General features: G+C 40.0%; 1 protein-coding gene and 1 pseudogene across 13 annotated transcripts in view; both read right to left on the bottom strand.

Annotated features, from left to right (window-relative positions):
- Positions 1-14,156, bottom strand: part of ZNF177 (zinc finger protein 177) — a 43,585-nt gene that overhangs the window by 15,681 nt on the left and 13,748 nt on the right. For 2 of the 13 annotated variants that reach the window (XM_023523363.1, XM_023523374.1), the window contains exons 2-5: positions 12,650-12,861; positions 11,594-11,736; positions 11,316-11,439; positions 10,152-10,233 (exon numbers count right to left, since the gene is read on the bottom strand). In XM_023523363.1, the coding sequence (XP_023379131.1) occupies positions 10,152-10,208 (57 nt within the window). In that variant the 5' untranslated portion in view covers positions 10,209-10,233; positions 11,316-11,439; positions 11,594-11,736; positions 12,650-12,861. Of the gene's footprint in view, positions 1-4,518; positions 4,716-8,532; positions 8,763-10,151; positions 10,234-11,306; positions 11,440-11,593; positions 11,828-12,084; positions 12,171-12,649; positions 12,862-14,156 lie in introns of those variants that run through there. The other 11 variants (XM_023523371.1, XM_023523365.1, XM_023523368.1 and 8 more) reach the window with 11 other exon arrangements.
- Positions 7,422-9,654, bottom strand: LOC111731678 (annotated as a pseudogene).

Here is a 14,156-nt window from a genome sequence, read left to right as displayed (position 1 = left end):
ATAGTTTGGCAGTTCATCAAAAGGTTAAATATGGAGTTATATGAACCAGCCATTCCACACCTAGGTACATACCCAACAGAAATAAAAATGTAAGTCCATACAAAACCTTGCTCATAGTAGCATTATTGATGACAACTCCAAAATAGAAATGACCCAAGTGTCCATCTGTTAATGAGTAAGTAAAAAAAATGCAATAGATGCACACAGTGGAGTATTTGGCAAAGAAAAGGAATTGAGTACAGACACATACCACAATGTAGATGAATCTTGAAAACCTTATGCTAAATAAGCCAGTCTCAAAGACAACATATTGTATGATTCTGTTTATATGAAATTTCCAGAATGGACAAATCTATAAAGACAAATAGATTAGTGGTTGCCTGGGTCTGGGGTAGGGAGGAATGCAGAGTGATTGCTAATGGTTATGGGGTTTCTTTTTGGGGTGATGAATGTTCTAAAATTAGATTGTGATGGATACCCAACTCTGGGAACATACTAAAGTCCACTGAGTTATACACTTGAAATAATTTTAGTAAATAGGAACTGAGGGAATGTCTTTAATCTGAAATTGTGTCCAAAACGCAGAGCAAACACCTAACTCACTAGTGACAAACCAAAGGACTTTGAGACATGGAAAAAGACAAAGGTTGCTCCTGCTGCTAATCAAGTTAAGAAATTGTTGCCAGTGAAGTAAATTGGGGAGAAGGCGAAGGGAGACCAGGATAGAGAGACATATAGTTTGTAAGACTGTAGAGGAAGAACAAACCTGTCATTATTCGCGGATGGATATGACTGTATGTAAATGCTCAGAAGAACCTACAGATAAATTATTTGAAAATTAAGGGGTCTGGAAGCTTGCTGCACACAAAAATATTCTAAGGCTCAAAACAGAACAAACCTCATGGAGGGGGCAGTTGACAGTATCTAGAAATAGTACATATGACCCAACAACTTCACTTCTAAAAATCGACTTTAGAAAGATGAAGAAACATGCACAGGCCCACTCATATGGGACCAAAGTCTTTCCATCAATAGGGGACTAGGGTGCATCCACATAATAGAGCCCTCTAAGCCAGAAAAAAATACTCAAGAGCAGGTATTTCATGATATGTCGTTAATGGAGGAAAATGAGGCACAGGAAGGGGCACTTTGTGAAATAATAGTCCGATTTGGGGAAGACTTTTAAAGACGGGAGTAGAAAGGGAGGAACAAAGGCCCCACTGACGCTGCCCACATCTGTCAACCACTGTTGTCAGAGACTGAGGCCCAGGGCGGCCGCTCCAATCCCTGCCAGAACTCGAGGAGCCACAGTCCCAGTAGGAGTGGGTGGGGTGGGTCCAGGCTCCCGGAGGAAACCGCGGCGGCTGCAGGAGTCGGGCTACAGTTCAGGTGGGGCACAGAGGGCGATGGCTGGTGGGGGAGGCACTGGGAACCGCGCCCTTGAACCCTCCCTACTCCCGCAAGGTCCTCCAAATGGCACCTGAGCCGGGTCTAATGGTCTGATGCGAACGTTTAACAAGAGCTCATCAGATTCAGGTAGAAGCTCCGAGCAAGACTGCAAGTGTCTGGGAGGTAGTTCCGTGGCGCTCTCCGGCTATGAGGGTCGCGGTTGGGGCTGGGAGGCGGGGCTTAGGCAGCCGCTGCTAAGAGTTGGGGCTGCTCAGAGTTGGGGCGAGCAGAAGGAAAGCAGCTTTTTATTTATTTTAAGGAATAGAGACATTAGTAAGTAATGGAACTTGCTCATGATTGCACAGCTTAGTACAATGGTCCGCAGGAATTTGATCTCTGGTCTTTGAGTCCATACAGTCTTCCCAAGGAAAAAACCAGGGTTCCCCAAGACTTTGAAAAGGAGACTGAGCAGCTGCAAGGCGAAAAGGGTCCAAACCTCACTTTTCGCCCATTATGGATTCTCTTCTGGGGTCACTGCCTCATCCCCTCTTCTTAACTAAAGTCCCCAAAGGTCTGGGATCCTTTGTCCAGGCTCCAATTTAAACCATTACATCCTGGCATTAAAAAAGAGGGTCTCGAACAGCGCTTTAAGTAACTCACCAAGAAATGGGGTCTTAGCAGGGCCAAGAGGGGAATGACTCTTACGCCTGCATAATTGGAACCTATGATTTAAAGCTGAAAGTCTCAATCTGGTAGTAGGGAAAAAGATGGGATTTTAAGAGGCTTTGGGGTTGTTATTACTACACTTAGACACCCAAACTCAGGATTTATAAAAATCTCAACAGCCCCTTCTTTGTGCCTTTTCCACAAACCCTCATGAACAACACACCTGTGTAGGCACATTAGGACTTAAGAATAATTAAGACCATTATTAATAGAGCCGCTCAGAACTAGAGAGATGTGGCTACAAGGAATCTCAACCCTTCCTGCTGACTGTGCCTCTGAGGGAGACGTGCTCCATAAAAGACCTACCCATTAACAGAGGACCTCAATTACTCATATTAAATTAAATGACTAGAACAATTGAATGTTTAAATTCCATGTTTAAACAGAAAATTTTCATTCTACATACCCCCAAAAAAGATTTTAAAGAGGCTAGGCTCTTTTCTTTGCCACATAATGAGCACAGCCTGACAAGGTACTATTAGGTGAACTATGAATACATTTATACTAGTTTACTGGCGAAGGACCCTGGGCTTTGCTTTGAGGGCAAAGTAAGGCACTTTGAGGGAGAAGTAAATGCCCACTAGCCTTGCCTAGCTCCGTAGTAAACACACACGCAGCACCGGCCAGCGTCTCTGCCGTGGCCATCTGTATTCGTGCCCTGCGCCAGAACCAGCAGCTCTGTGTCCAGAGGAAGTGACAAGGCTGCGCATACTGCAGAAGCTGAGCGCAGACTGCTTCCTCATGCGAATACAGCCTAGAAGATCACTAATGAAACTGATTCCATTATTTAATTTTGGGGAGAGGGAGAGTAGAAGGAAGTTCCAGAAATTCAGACAGAGGAATGTCTCCATACCACAATCTGCTCTGCTTCCTGCTCCTATAATGAACAAGCCCAGGCCCTCGTCTCAAGGCTCTTCCACTCACATGACCAAGGGCTGTTCCTACCTCTGATGGATGCAAACACTGGGGGCAGGTGGGGGGGGGGTGTCTAATTTGATTTTTATGTCAAAGATAGGTACTGAGGGGACCCACACAGAGGCATGCCTTCAAGGAGTCAAATAGACCCTGAGGCCAGGAATGCCGCTGAACTGTGGCACTAGATGTGAATTTCCCATTTGGATGAACCTCATTTGAAAATTAATGACAGAGGCTTCTCCTACAGAGGCTCCTACGGGCTTTGGAAGGTCCGGTCAGGTTAGGAGTGGGCAGGGTAGAAACTGGTGATCTCCTCTCATGCATTTGTCAAAGTCATGTTAGAGTAACAGTGCTTATACGAAGACATCCAAGTTCATACAAACCCAAGAACACATCGTGATGCGTTTGCCTAAAATCCTTATCTCTTAAAACAATTTAAAAAAGTATACCTCAAAATTGAAAACAATTTCAAATTCAACAGGTAGCTTTTCCATTTGAAACCTTTACACTTCTGGTTTCTGTATTATTACTGACCAAATTTTCAGTTAGTTTAAAAAATGACAAAGGTCCCTCTTGCCATTTATATCAAGATCAAACCTGGCAAAACTGCACCACACATGGGTTAAGAGCAGAGGCATATTTTAGTACGAATTCTCAGAGGCTAAAATCTGGGGAACTTGGAGGTTCAAAATCAAAACTTCATTAAATGCTCATGTATACTTTTTAAAAAGTATCTCTTCCCTTGTCAAATATGATTGTTTTTTTGCAATTGACAAAATGAAGGTTTAGTTCCTCTTCTGATGACAGCAATAAAATTCCATTTTCTTCAGATCCTGAAAACCAACATACAGAAATGTGATACCATGAAATTAAATTGACTGCAGTGTTACAAGTGCCAAAACAGCACTGGAAAGCAAAAATAGCCCTTCTCTCTACAGGATCATTGCTGAAGATGAATCAGAGATCAGAAATCACCTGAAGGGTGGTAAAGGATGGGGACCTGATACAATCTCAAGAATGATCAGATATAGAGTATGATGAACTATTATTGAACTGACTTAGCAGGGTTCTTGCTAAAACTGGATTTTATAAGGAAGCACACAGATGGACCTAGAAGGTTCAGGATACTGAGTAAAGTTTGGTCAAGATAATCTTTGTCACTTCTGACACTTCTGTTGTCATTATGGAAAAGTTATTTTTCATAAACATATTATTAGATGAATTATAAATATTTAAAATTTCTGTCTTAATTTCTAATAAGTTAAATAACCATAGATTACAACAGCCATAAAAGAAAGCATTTTGGGGTGCTCAATTTTAAAGAGTATAAAGGAGTCCTGAGGTCAAAGTTTGAGAACAGTTAGTGCAGAATCACCACCTTTTGTTATCTTCACAGATCATAAGGTCAAGAGTTTGGACAGGACACGGCAGGAACAAATGGCTTGTCCCTGCTCTACAGTGACCAGGGCCTTGGCTGGGGAAACTTATACAGCCGAAGGTGACTCCAAAGGCAGGGGCTAGAACCATCTGAAGAATCATTCCCTTATGTATCTGGGGCCTTCCTTCAAACGGCTAGAAGATTGAGAGCAGCTGGTGACTGGTAACAGGACTATCTTGGTGTGGCCACTCCATGTTACAGCACAGCAGCTAGTTTCCAAGGGGGAAGCACACTGACAGGGAGTGTCCTGAGAGAGAACATGCCACGATAAACAGGAGGAACTACATGGCCTGGCTTACCAAATCACACGACATCATTTATCGTGTACTTCTTGAGGAGAAACAGTCAAAAGTTTGCATAACTTCAAGGTGAGGGAACGGTATCAAAGAATTTGGGAGCCATGTTTTGAAACCATCACAGCCTGCCCTTTGGCCACAGATTATTTACATAATGCCCATATATACAAACAGTCATGTCTCCTAAAAGCATGTCAAAATCTCATGCCTGCAGTATCAGACTCAGCTATGTCTAGGATCATGATATCTAAATCTGGCCCCATCTGGAAGACACCTTGAGTTTGTTTTTTTTTGGAGTATGTCATTCTTGATTTGAATATTCATGAAGAATCAAATATTCATGAAGAATATTCAAATCAAGAATAACATACTCCAAAGAGACAAGTTATCTACTTCCCATACACCCAACAGATAGTTGGGAGAGAAGGATAATCAGAATAGACACGTATATTAAAAAAGGGCTGGGGTGGGAGGCATGGGAGGTACACAGTGGCCAAGGATCCATAGGGATTCTGAAATTCAAGCAGGAACAACTTTCTTGTTCCTTGCTTAAGAAACAGAACGGCTCCATAGGAATAATTCTCTGTGGTGTTCTACTGCCCGAATCATAGTGGCTTCCCCATAGAAGATACACCATATTTTTAACTGAGTAGTTTTATAAACCTATTTCACTTGCTTACTCCCACAGCTTGGGGGTTTAAAAGTCTTTATCACTTTTATTAAGACTCCTTTTTTAAAGAGCAGTTTTAGGTTCACAGTGAAACTGAGCACAAGGTAGAGATCGCCCACACATCCCTGCCTCCATACATGCACAACTTGCCCCCCCCCCGCCCCCGTCCCAACGATGAACATCTCACCAGAGTGGCAAATTTGTTACAACTGATGAACCTACACTGACTCATCGTAATCACTCTAACTCCAGAGTTAGGGGTCGGTCACTCTTGGTGTTGCATATTCTATGGTTTGGACAACTATATAAAGACATGTATCTACCATTATAGTATCACACAGGGTATTTTCGCTGCTCTAGAAATCCCCTTACACATCACTCACACAACCACTTATCTCCATAATTTTGCCTTTTCCAGAATGTCATATAGTAGGATTCACAGCAGGTAAACTGTCCAGACTGGCTTCTTTCACTCAGTAACATGTATTCGAGGTTCCTCCATGTCTTTTCATGGCTTGATAGCTCATTCCTTTTAACGGCTGGATGATATCCCATTGTCTGGAGATACCAGTTTGTTTATTGATTCACCTCCTGAGGGACATTTTGATTGCTTCCATGGTTTGGCAATTATAAATAAAACTATTATAAACATCCATGTGCAAAAAATTTTTAAAAACCAAAAAAATGTGCATGTGCAGGTTTTTGTGTGGACATAAATTTTCAACTTCTTTGGGTAAATACCAAGGAGCATGAATACTGGATTATTTGGCAAGAATGTTTAGTTTTGCAAGAAACAAAGTGGCTGTACAACTTTGTATTCTCACCAGTAATGAGATTTCCTGTTGCTCCACGTTTCCACCAGCATTTGGCATTTGGTGGTTCTCTTAGATGTGCAGTAGTATCTAATTGTTTTAACTGGTATTTCCCCTGATGATACAGGATGTGGAACATCTTTTTATACGCTTATTTGCCACCTGTGTATCTTCTTTGGTGAATTGTCTGTTAAGGTATTTGGCCCATTCTTAATTAGGTTGTTTGTCCTTATTGAGTTTTAAGAATTCTTTGGATATTTGGAATAACAGTTCTTTACTAAATGTTTTTTTTTTTTTTTTTGCAAATATTTTCTCCCAATCTGTGACTTGTCTTCTCACTCTCCTGACAAAGCAGCATAGTTTTTAATTTTAATAAAGTCCAGCTTATCAATTATTTCTTCTATGGATGTCTTCAGTGTTATATGTAAAAAGGTATTACTATAACCAAGCTCATCTCGGTTTTATGTTATCCTCTAGGAGTTTTATAGTTGTGCATATTACACTTAGGTCTATAATGCATTTTGAGTTAATTTTTGTGAGGAGTGTAAGGTCTGTGTCTAGACTCGTTCTTTTGTAGGTGGCTGTCCAGTTGTTCCAGCACCATCTGTTGAAAAGAATTATCTTTACTCCATTCCACTGCCTCTGCTCCTTTGCCCAAGATCAGATGACTATATTTTGTCCAAGATCAGATGACTATATTTATGTGTGTGTATTTCTCAGCGCTCTATTCTATTTCATCAATCTACTCATCTTTTATCAGTAGCACACTGTCTTGATTAATGCAGCTTTACAGTAGTGCCATTCCTCCAACTTTGTTCTTCTTCCTCAATATTGTTGGCTATTCTGGGTCTTTTGCCTAGCCATATAATGTTATAATCAGTTTGTTGGTACCCATAAAATGAGTTGCTGGGATTTTGATTGGATTGCATCTACAGGTCAAGCAGGGAAGAACTGACATCTTGACATATTGAGTCTTTTTATTCATGAACATGGAATATCTCTCCAATTATTCAGTTCTTGATTTCATTCATCAGTTTTGTAGTTTTCCTCACATAGATCTTCCACATATTTTGTGCTACTGTAAATGGTATTATGTGTTTGATTTCAAATTCCATATGTTCATTGCTGGTATAAAGGAATTGATGAGGGTTTCATGGATGTATGTACATCAAAACTTGTATACTTAAAATATGTGCAGTTTATTGTATGACAATTATACCTTGATAAATCTGTTTATTACAAAAACCAACTTCAATAATAATTCACACGAGACTCTAACAACAACAAAAAAATCTGAACAATTTACTCAAGATATATGAATGACAAGAACATGGAAAGATGCGCAACATCATTAGTCTTTAAAACTATGTATCTACCTTGAAAAATGACACAAAGAAAGGCAAACTCATTTAAATAGAAATTTACTTGGTTTCCTTTCCCAGTATCAATTTTCTCATTCAGTATGTGAAATCTATACTCCAAAGTTTCCCAAGTTCCTTGTACTGTCAGATTTTATTTTAAAACCATTTTGTAACAAAGGTTTTTTCATTACAAAAAAAAACCTTTTAGGATTTTTACTTTTATAAAAATATGTTATTTGCTGAGAGCATTCTGATTTTTTTTACATTCATACAGAATCTCCTATGACTTTTTACATGTACATTAAATTAACATAGCCTTTTCCACACTCCCCACATTAATTTATAGTGCTTCTCCAGTGTAAATCACATTTTCTAACAAAAAAGATCAAAGGCTTTCCTACATTCTTTTCACTCATGAGATCTCTAATGTGAGCTTTCATACTTTCCGAAGCAGAGGATAAAAACTAAAAAAATTTCTACATTTTTTTACATTCATAAGATTTTTCACACCTGTGAAATCACGGCTGAATATTAAAGTATAATGCAGAGCTAAAGACATCGCACATTCCTTAGAATAAGGTTACCCCCGCTATAAATTAGTACATGTATAGTAAGCGTGAGAGTATTGAAGACTTTCCCCACATTCTTTTATTTATTTATATTTTTAATTTTTGTCATTAGTTTATAAGCATAAGCGTCTCTTAAGTGTGAATTTTAACACATTCAGTAAGGCATGGGGAACTAAGGGCTCTCCTACATTCCTCATATATATGGCTTCTCCCCACAATGAGTTCTTAAATGTCAAATAAGATATTAGGAATGAGTACAGGCTGTCCCACATACCTTACATTTAAAAGGACACTTGCCAGAGTTCTCATGTGTACCATAATGCCTGAGGAAATAGTGAAGGCTCCCCAACATTTACCTTTGTAGTGCTTCTCTCCAGGATGTGTTCCTTTATGTTGACTAAGGTGCAAACGCTAACAAAATGCTTTCTCACATTCTTTACACTCAAAAGGTCTTTCTACACTGTGACTTTTTAAATGTTGAATAAGAAATGAGGATCATTGAATAAAGGCTTTCCTGTACTGCTTACCATTGTAGGGTTTTACTCTAGGGTGAATTTGTATGTGACTTTTAAAGCAAATGAATTATTACAGGCTTTCCCGCATTCTTTATAGAGATAAGGCTTCTCACAAGTGTGAGCTCTTATATGTATAGTAAGGTGTGAGGAACTAGCAAAGGCTTTTCCACATTCCTTACACTTATAAGGCTTCTCTCCAGTGTAAGCTTTTCTGTGTTTTGTAAGACCTGAACAATCAGTGAAGGCTTTCTCACATTACACTCATATGATTTTTCTCCAGTGAAAATTAAGAATCTTAAGTCTTGAGGCACAAGTAAACTTTTTGCCATACTCCTTCCAAAGATAGTTGTTTCTCTCCAGTATGAAATCTTCCATGTTTTGCAAGAGCTGGGGAAGGAAAGGCTTTCTCAAATTTCTTACATTCCACAGGCATCAGTCCACTGTGAGTTCTTAAATGTTGAGTAAGATATGAAGACTGAGTGAAGGTTTCCCAACATTCTTTACATTCACAGGGTTTTTCTCCATTGTGAGTGCACACATGTACAAAAAGGCTTAAAGAATGAGAATAAACTTCCCCACATTTCTTAAAAGCACACAGCCTCTCCTCATCATGAATTCTTAGCGCATTCTCTCAGGTGTGAGAGAAAAGGTAAGCCTTTCCCAGCCAGTGCATTCATAGGGTTTCTCTTGGGTATAAGTTCTCTTGTGAAGCAGAAGATGTAGATTTTGGCTAAAGGCCATTTCACAGATTACACTTAGGAGGTTTCTCTCTAGTACAGGTTTTCTTGTGTAGATTGCAGAGTTCTTTGTTAAGGCTATTTCACACTGATTATACCCATGAGTCTTTTTTCTAATGTAAGTCCTCCTGTGAGTCTTAAGGCATGAATGTTCACTCAACATTTCTTCACAATAGTTAAAGTTAAACAATTCCTCTTCAGTGTGGTTTCTCTCCTGTTGATGAGATCATTGACAGAAGTTTTCCTGTTTTATTACATTTGGATTCTCTGTTCTGCCTTGAATTCCATTATACTATACACGAAACAATCCAGTACAACTGAAGTTTATTTTTGTCTTCCATTTTCATTTCAATGCACGGTTTCAGACCTGAGTGTTTTCAAGTAGAATGAAGTGACCACTCTGTTAGAAAGCTGTTAACATTCTTTACTTCCACAGTTTAGCTGATAACTGATCAAGACAGAATTATTGATCAAAAACTTTATGTGAATTACATATGTGGGAATATTTGAGTGAACACTGTGAAAAAAATATATTGTGAAGGAGTATTTAAAGTGTTTCCCAAATTCATGATGCTCAGAGACTCTAGGAGAAACAACTTCATTTTTGGTGAATAACACCAGCCTTAAGTGTCTGTCATGGTTACTGTGTGGTTTTTCTATCCTATGGAATTTCCAATCTTCCACTAGTGTGAAAAGCAAAGAATTATACCATATGAATCTTACCGTTTCCACCATATTGGATGTATTCCCTTGCACAATATTCTGCTGAATATTGTGCATTTGATATTAAGAGACATCTCCCAATCTGAAATAAGAGTAAAAAAAAATTAAGTGCTTGGAGAAATAAACCATGGAAGGAAGGTATTAAAAGTGAAGGCCAACAAGCATTTACTTTCAAACACTGACTTAAAATATATTCAAAAATAGAAAGAAATGAAAACATAGAGATTGAAAATTTTGGCAATAATAAGGCACTGTGGTCAAACTCGTAGATGATTTACTGAGAAATAATTCTATAAATGTTGAGACTGACGGTGAATAGAAAGCAACATAACCAGGAAAACAAAGTTGAAAGGGAATTGATAAAGAACTAAATGCAAATGCAAAATAAAAAAAAAAAAAAGAAATAGGCCAAAAGAAGTTTCAGAAGACGAATGAAAAGGAAAAAAAAATGTTTCGGGTACCCAAGGAACCTCACAAACCAAATGGCCTCAGCATTCTTAAAACAACAACAATAAAAAAAAAAAACCTTCGAAAGCTTTCTATTTAACATTTCCAAATGGACTGCAGTGCTCGTGGATAAGGGCTGTTTCTCACAAAGAATCACATCTGCCTTTCCTCTCACTTTGGAGAACTTTCCCCACCATCTTCAATTCTCCTCTTCATTCCACCCAAAAGAGCAGACCAGGTCTGCATAGCTGGTGCCCCACTCTCACAGAAAGATGCTTCAGGACGTGGAAAGGGATGACAAATACTTCTATGAATTAGGGGCCACAATTCTGCTCTTCAGGGATACCAAATACTGTTAAGCATAACTTGAGAAAAGACAAAATGTTCATGCCAACTCTATCAAACCAGTGAACTTTCAAATGACACTAATATGCAAACACACACACTCTCTCTCTCTCATTATTCACCAAAAGGGTTGCTATCTCCCCTGAGACCCAGGCTCAAGCATTTTTGATCCAAAGCCTTTTATCCATAAAGAAAAAAAGCCAGTGCAACGAACAGATCTCCACTTTCATGAGGAAGCCACTGGACGGTGAGATCCATGAGAGCAGAAGCGATGCCTTCTCTATTTACCATGGCATTGCCATTCATCAGCACATAGTCAAAGAAATATTTGTTCCAGAAAAAAACTAAATAAAGAAATAGTACCGGTCTTACCCACTGCAACCATATTCTTGTAGTTCTCCAGCATCACATCTCTGTACAAGTGTCTCTGAGTTTGATCTAGCAAAGTCCACTTCTGGGTGAATTCCACAGCTATGTCCTCAAAGGTCACTGGGTCCTAAACCATCACAAACATTCTGGCATCAGGCAATTACCATCTTCACCAATGTTCACCAGAGAAAGAGCAAGGGAGAACCAAGGCCTAGACAGGGTTCCATGTTCTCCCATCACCGCCCTCAGGACTTGATGGACCTCACGCCCCTTCTCCCTACCTGGACACACTCTCTGGTGATCTCGTCCAGTCACAGACTATTAAGAGTGCCTCTTTCACCTGACTGAAAGCATGTATCTCCCCCAACTGGGTTGTGACCTCTTCTGTTCTTATTTTTCTCTACTGACAGGGTTTAGCACAGTCCTGAGTACATTACAGACACAATAAATGCTCGTGAATGAACGTTTCCTCCAGTGACAACACAAATTCCAAGAAGCACATGTCCATTCTCACACTGTGTATCATAAAGAATGAGAGCACAAAATTAGCATGGATGAGAATCAGACGGAATGAGTAAATACTGAGATAACAGTATCATTTCCCTATGTAATCTGTCAACCACACGAGAGGCCTTGAGACCTGAGACAATGTAACTGGGGACTCAGTCCTTAAGCAGACCCTATTTGCAGTAAGACGCTCCATTAGAAGGATACATGTCTATCTGGTAGGAAGAAGCATATGTTTTAATAAAAGAGTACATTTCCTACTCACCTGAGAATAATGTGTCAGACATCCAGTTACAACCCTTTTCCCCTCTGACTTCTCATGGAGACAGAAAGAGTCTTGAGAAAGATAACCTTGAAGAGAAGAAACAAAAACTGAAAACCTAGATTGCCCAGTTTCCACACTCGAAAGCCTGAAAGCATTCCAAATTCTAAATGGACACACACACACACACACACACACACACACACACACACACACCCCACTACCATAAATTGTTCAAGTAGCCTGTCTCATCTGAAGTCGTAACAGCAGTTTTGGGTTTTGATACTTAGGAGGAAGAGTTTAATAATTCCATTTTACAGATAAGGAAGCTAAAGTCCAGAGAAGTAGAGTCATTATTGTTTGCTGACAATTATAAAACTCATCATATGGTGAAGCAGAACCTCTTCCACAAAAATACACATACTTACCTATCCTTCCCAAATCCCAGGATTTAGACAACAGGCTATTCTTATCTACTTAAACCCCCTCTCCTAGGCAGCCTAGACCCAAGACAGATTGTTTATGGGCTAGAGTAAGATCTCTAAAAATAGCATCAACAAGGACTTACCACAAGGGGAAAGATTGATGGCTGGCATCCTGTGAGTCTGACCGTGAAACCTGTCTGAACGCTTCTTATTCCCAAACTCTCTTTAAGACAGTGCCTGAATTTCAATCTCAAATCCTCTTCTTTAAGCAGTAATAGGGAGTCTTGCCTCATACCTTCAGTCTTTAAGCGACGGGCATTACTCATCTGTTAAACATCGTTCATTAGCCATCTCTCTGAAGAAGATAAAATTATATATGTGAAAGCCATCAGAAACTCTAGAGTACACCACATGAATATAAATAATTGCCATTTAGAGTGCCCAATATGTGCCAGAAACACTGGTAGTTCATGCTACCACCAATATAGCTATTACTGTCACTGAACAATTGAGGCAGCTTCATTCACAGTAATAACTGGCCCAAGATGACCAACTAGGAAGTGGTGAGGTAGGGTTTGAATGCAGGTAATTGTCACAAAAACCTGAACTCCTAAGGTTACTGCTATTCTACAACATGACTAGAAGATGATCAAGAAGGGGTATGCAGGAAGGAATTAACTTGGCAGGTCTGGGTTGCCTGGAAAAAGCCCATCTTCAGGACCTACCCTAGGCTGGGCTTGTGGGAAATGACTTCTAGGTCCACTGAATAGCCTACCTGATAAGAGTGATTTTGTATGCCTGAGGCCTTAGGCCACACCAGTTTGACCAGATAGGTTAAGCTAACAATGTGATTTATGGTGAACATGTTTTTATATGTCTCAGGCTTTGGCAATGTTGTAGAATTTGAATTCAGGGGCCTGGAGCCTGAATGGCTAAAGTCAGCCATGCAGGTGCTGCATGTCTACATGACTGACCCCAATAAAAACCTGGATACCAAAGCTCAGGTGCTATAGACTAAATGTTAAATGTTTGTGTCCCTCCCATCCCCAACCCAGCCCCAAGTTGTACATTGAAACCCCAGTGTGATGGTATTTGGAGGTGGAGCCTTTGAGAGGCGATTAGGTCATGACAAGTGGGATTAGTGCACTTATAAGAGACCCAGAGAACTCTCTTGCCCACGAAGACTGCCATCTATTTACCAGGAAGTGGGTCCTCACTAGACACTGAATCTGCTGGTGCCTTGATCTTGGTCTTCCCAATCTCCAGAACTGTGAGAAATTTCAGTTTACAAACCAACTGATCTATGACATTTTTGTTACAGCAGCTCCTCTAACCAGTCAGACTAATACATCAAGTGAGCTTCCTTGATTGGCAACACTTCATGTGATGTTACACATTGTTACCAGAAGTAAGCAGTGCCGTGTGACTGCACTGGGAGAGGACACCTGGGGTCTTTCCCCTTTGCTGATTCTAATTGGTATCTTTTTGTTGTAATAAACCATGACTGGGTTTAACAGCATGAGTCCTGGGAGTCCTAGTCAATTGCTAAGTATGAGAGTGGTCTTGAGAACCCCAACACAAATGCTTTATTGAATTCAGACATCTCCGAGCTCCCCCAGCTGGCAGGGCCACGTAGGCCCAGTTGCCTTC

This window comes from Pteropus vampyrus, unplaced genomic scaffold (assembly GCF_000151845.1).
Source record: "Pteropus vampyrus isolate Shadow unplaced genomic scaffold, Pvam_2.0 Scaffold391, whole genome shotgun sequence".
Classification (NCBI taxonomy): Eukaryota; Metazoa; Chordata; class Mammalia; order Chiroptera; family Pteropodidae; genus Pteropus; species Pteropus vampyrus.
Note: the sequence above shows the minus strand (reverse complement) of the source record. Positions and strands in the feature narration are given on the sequence as shown.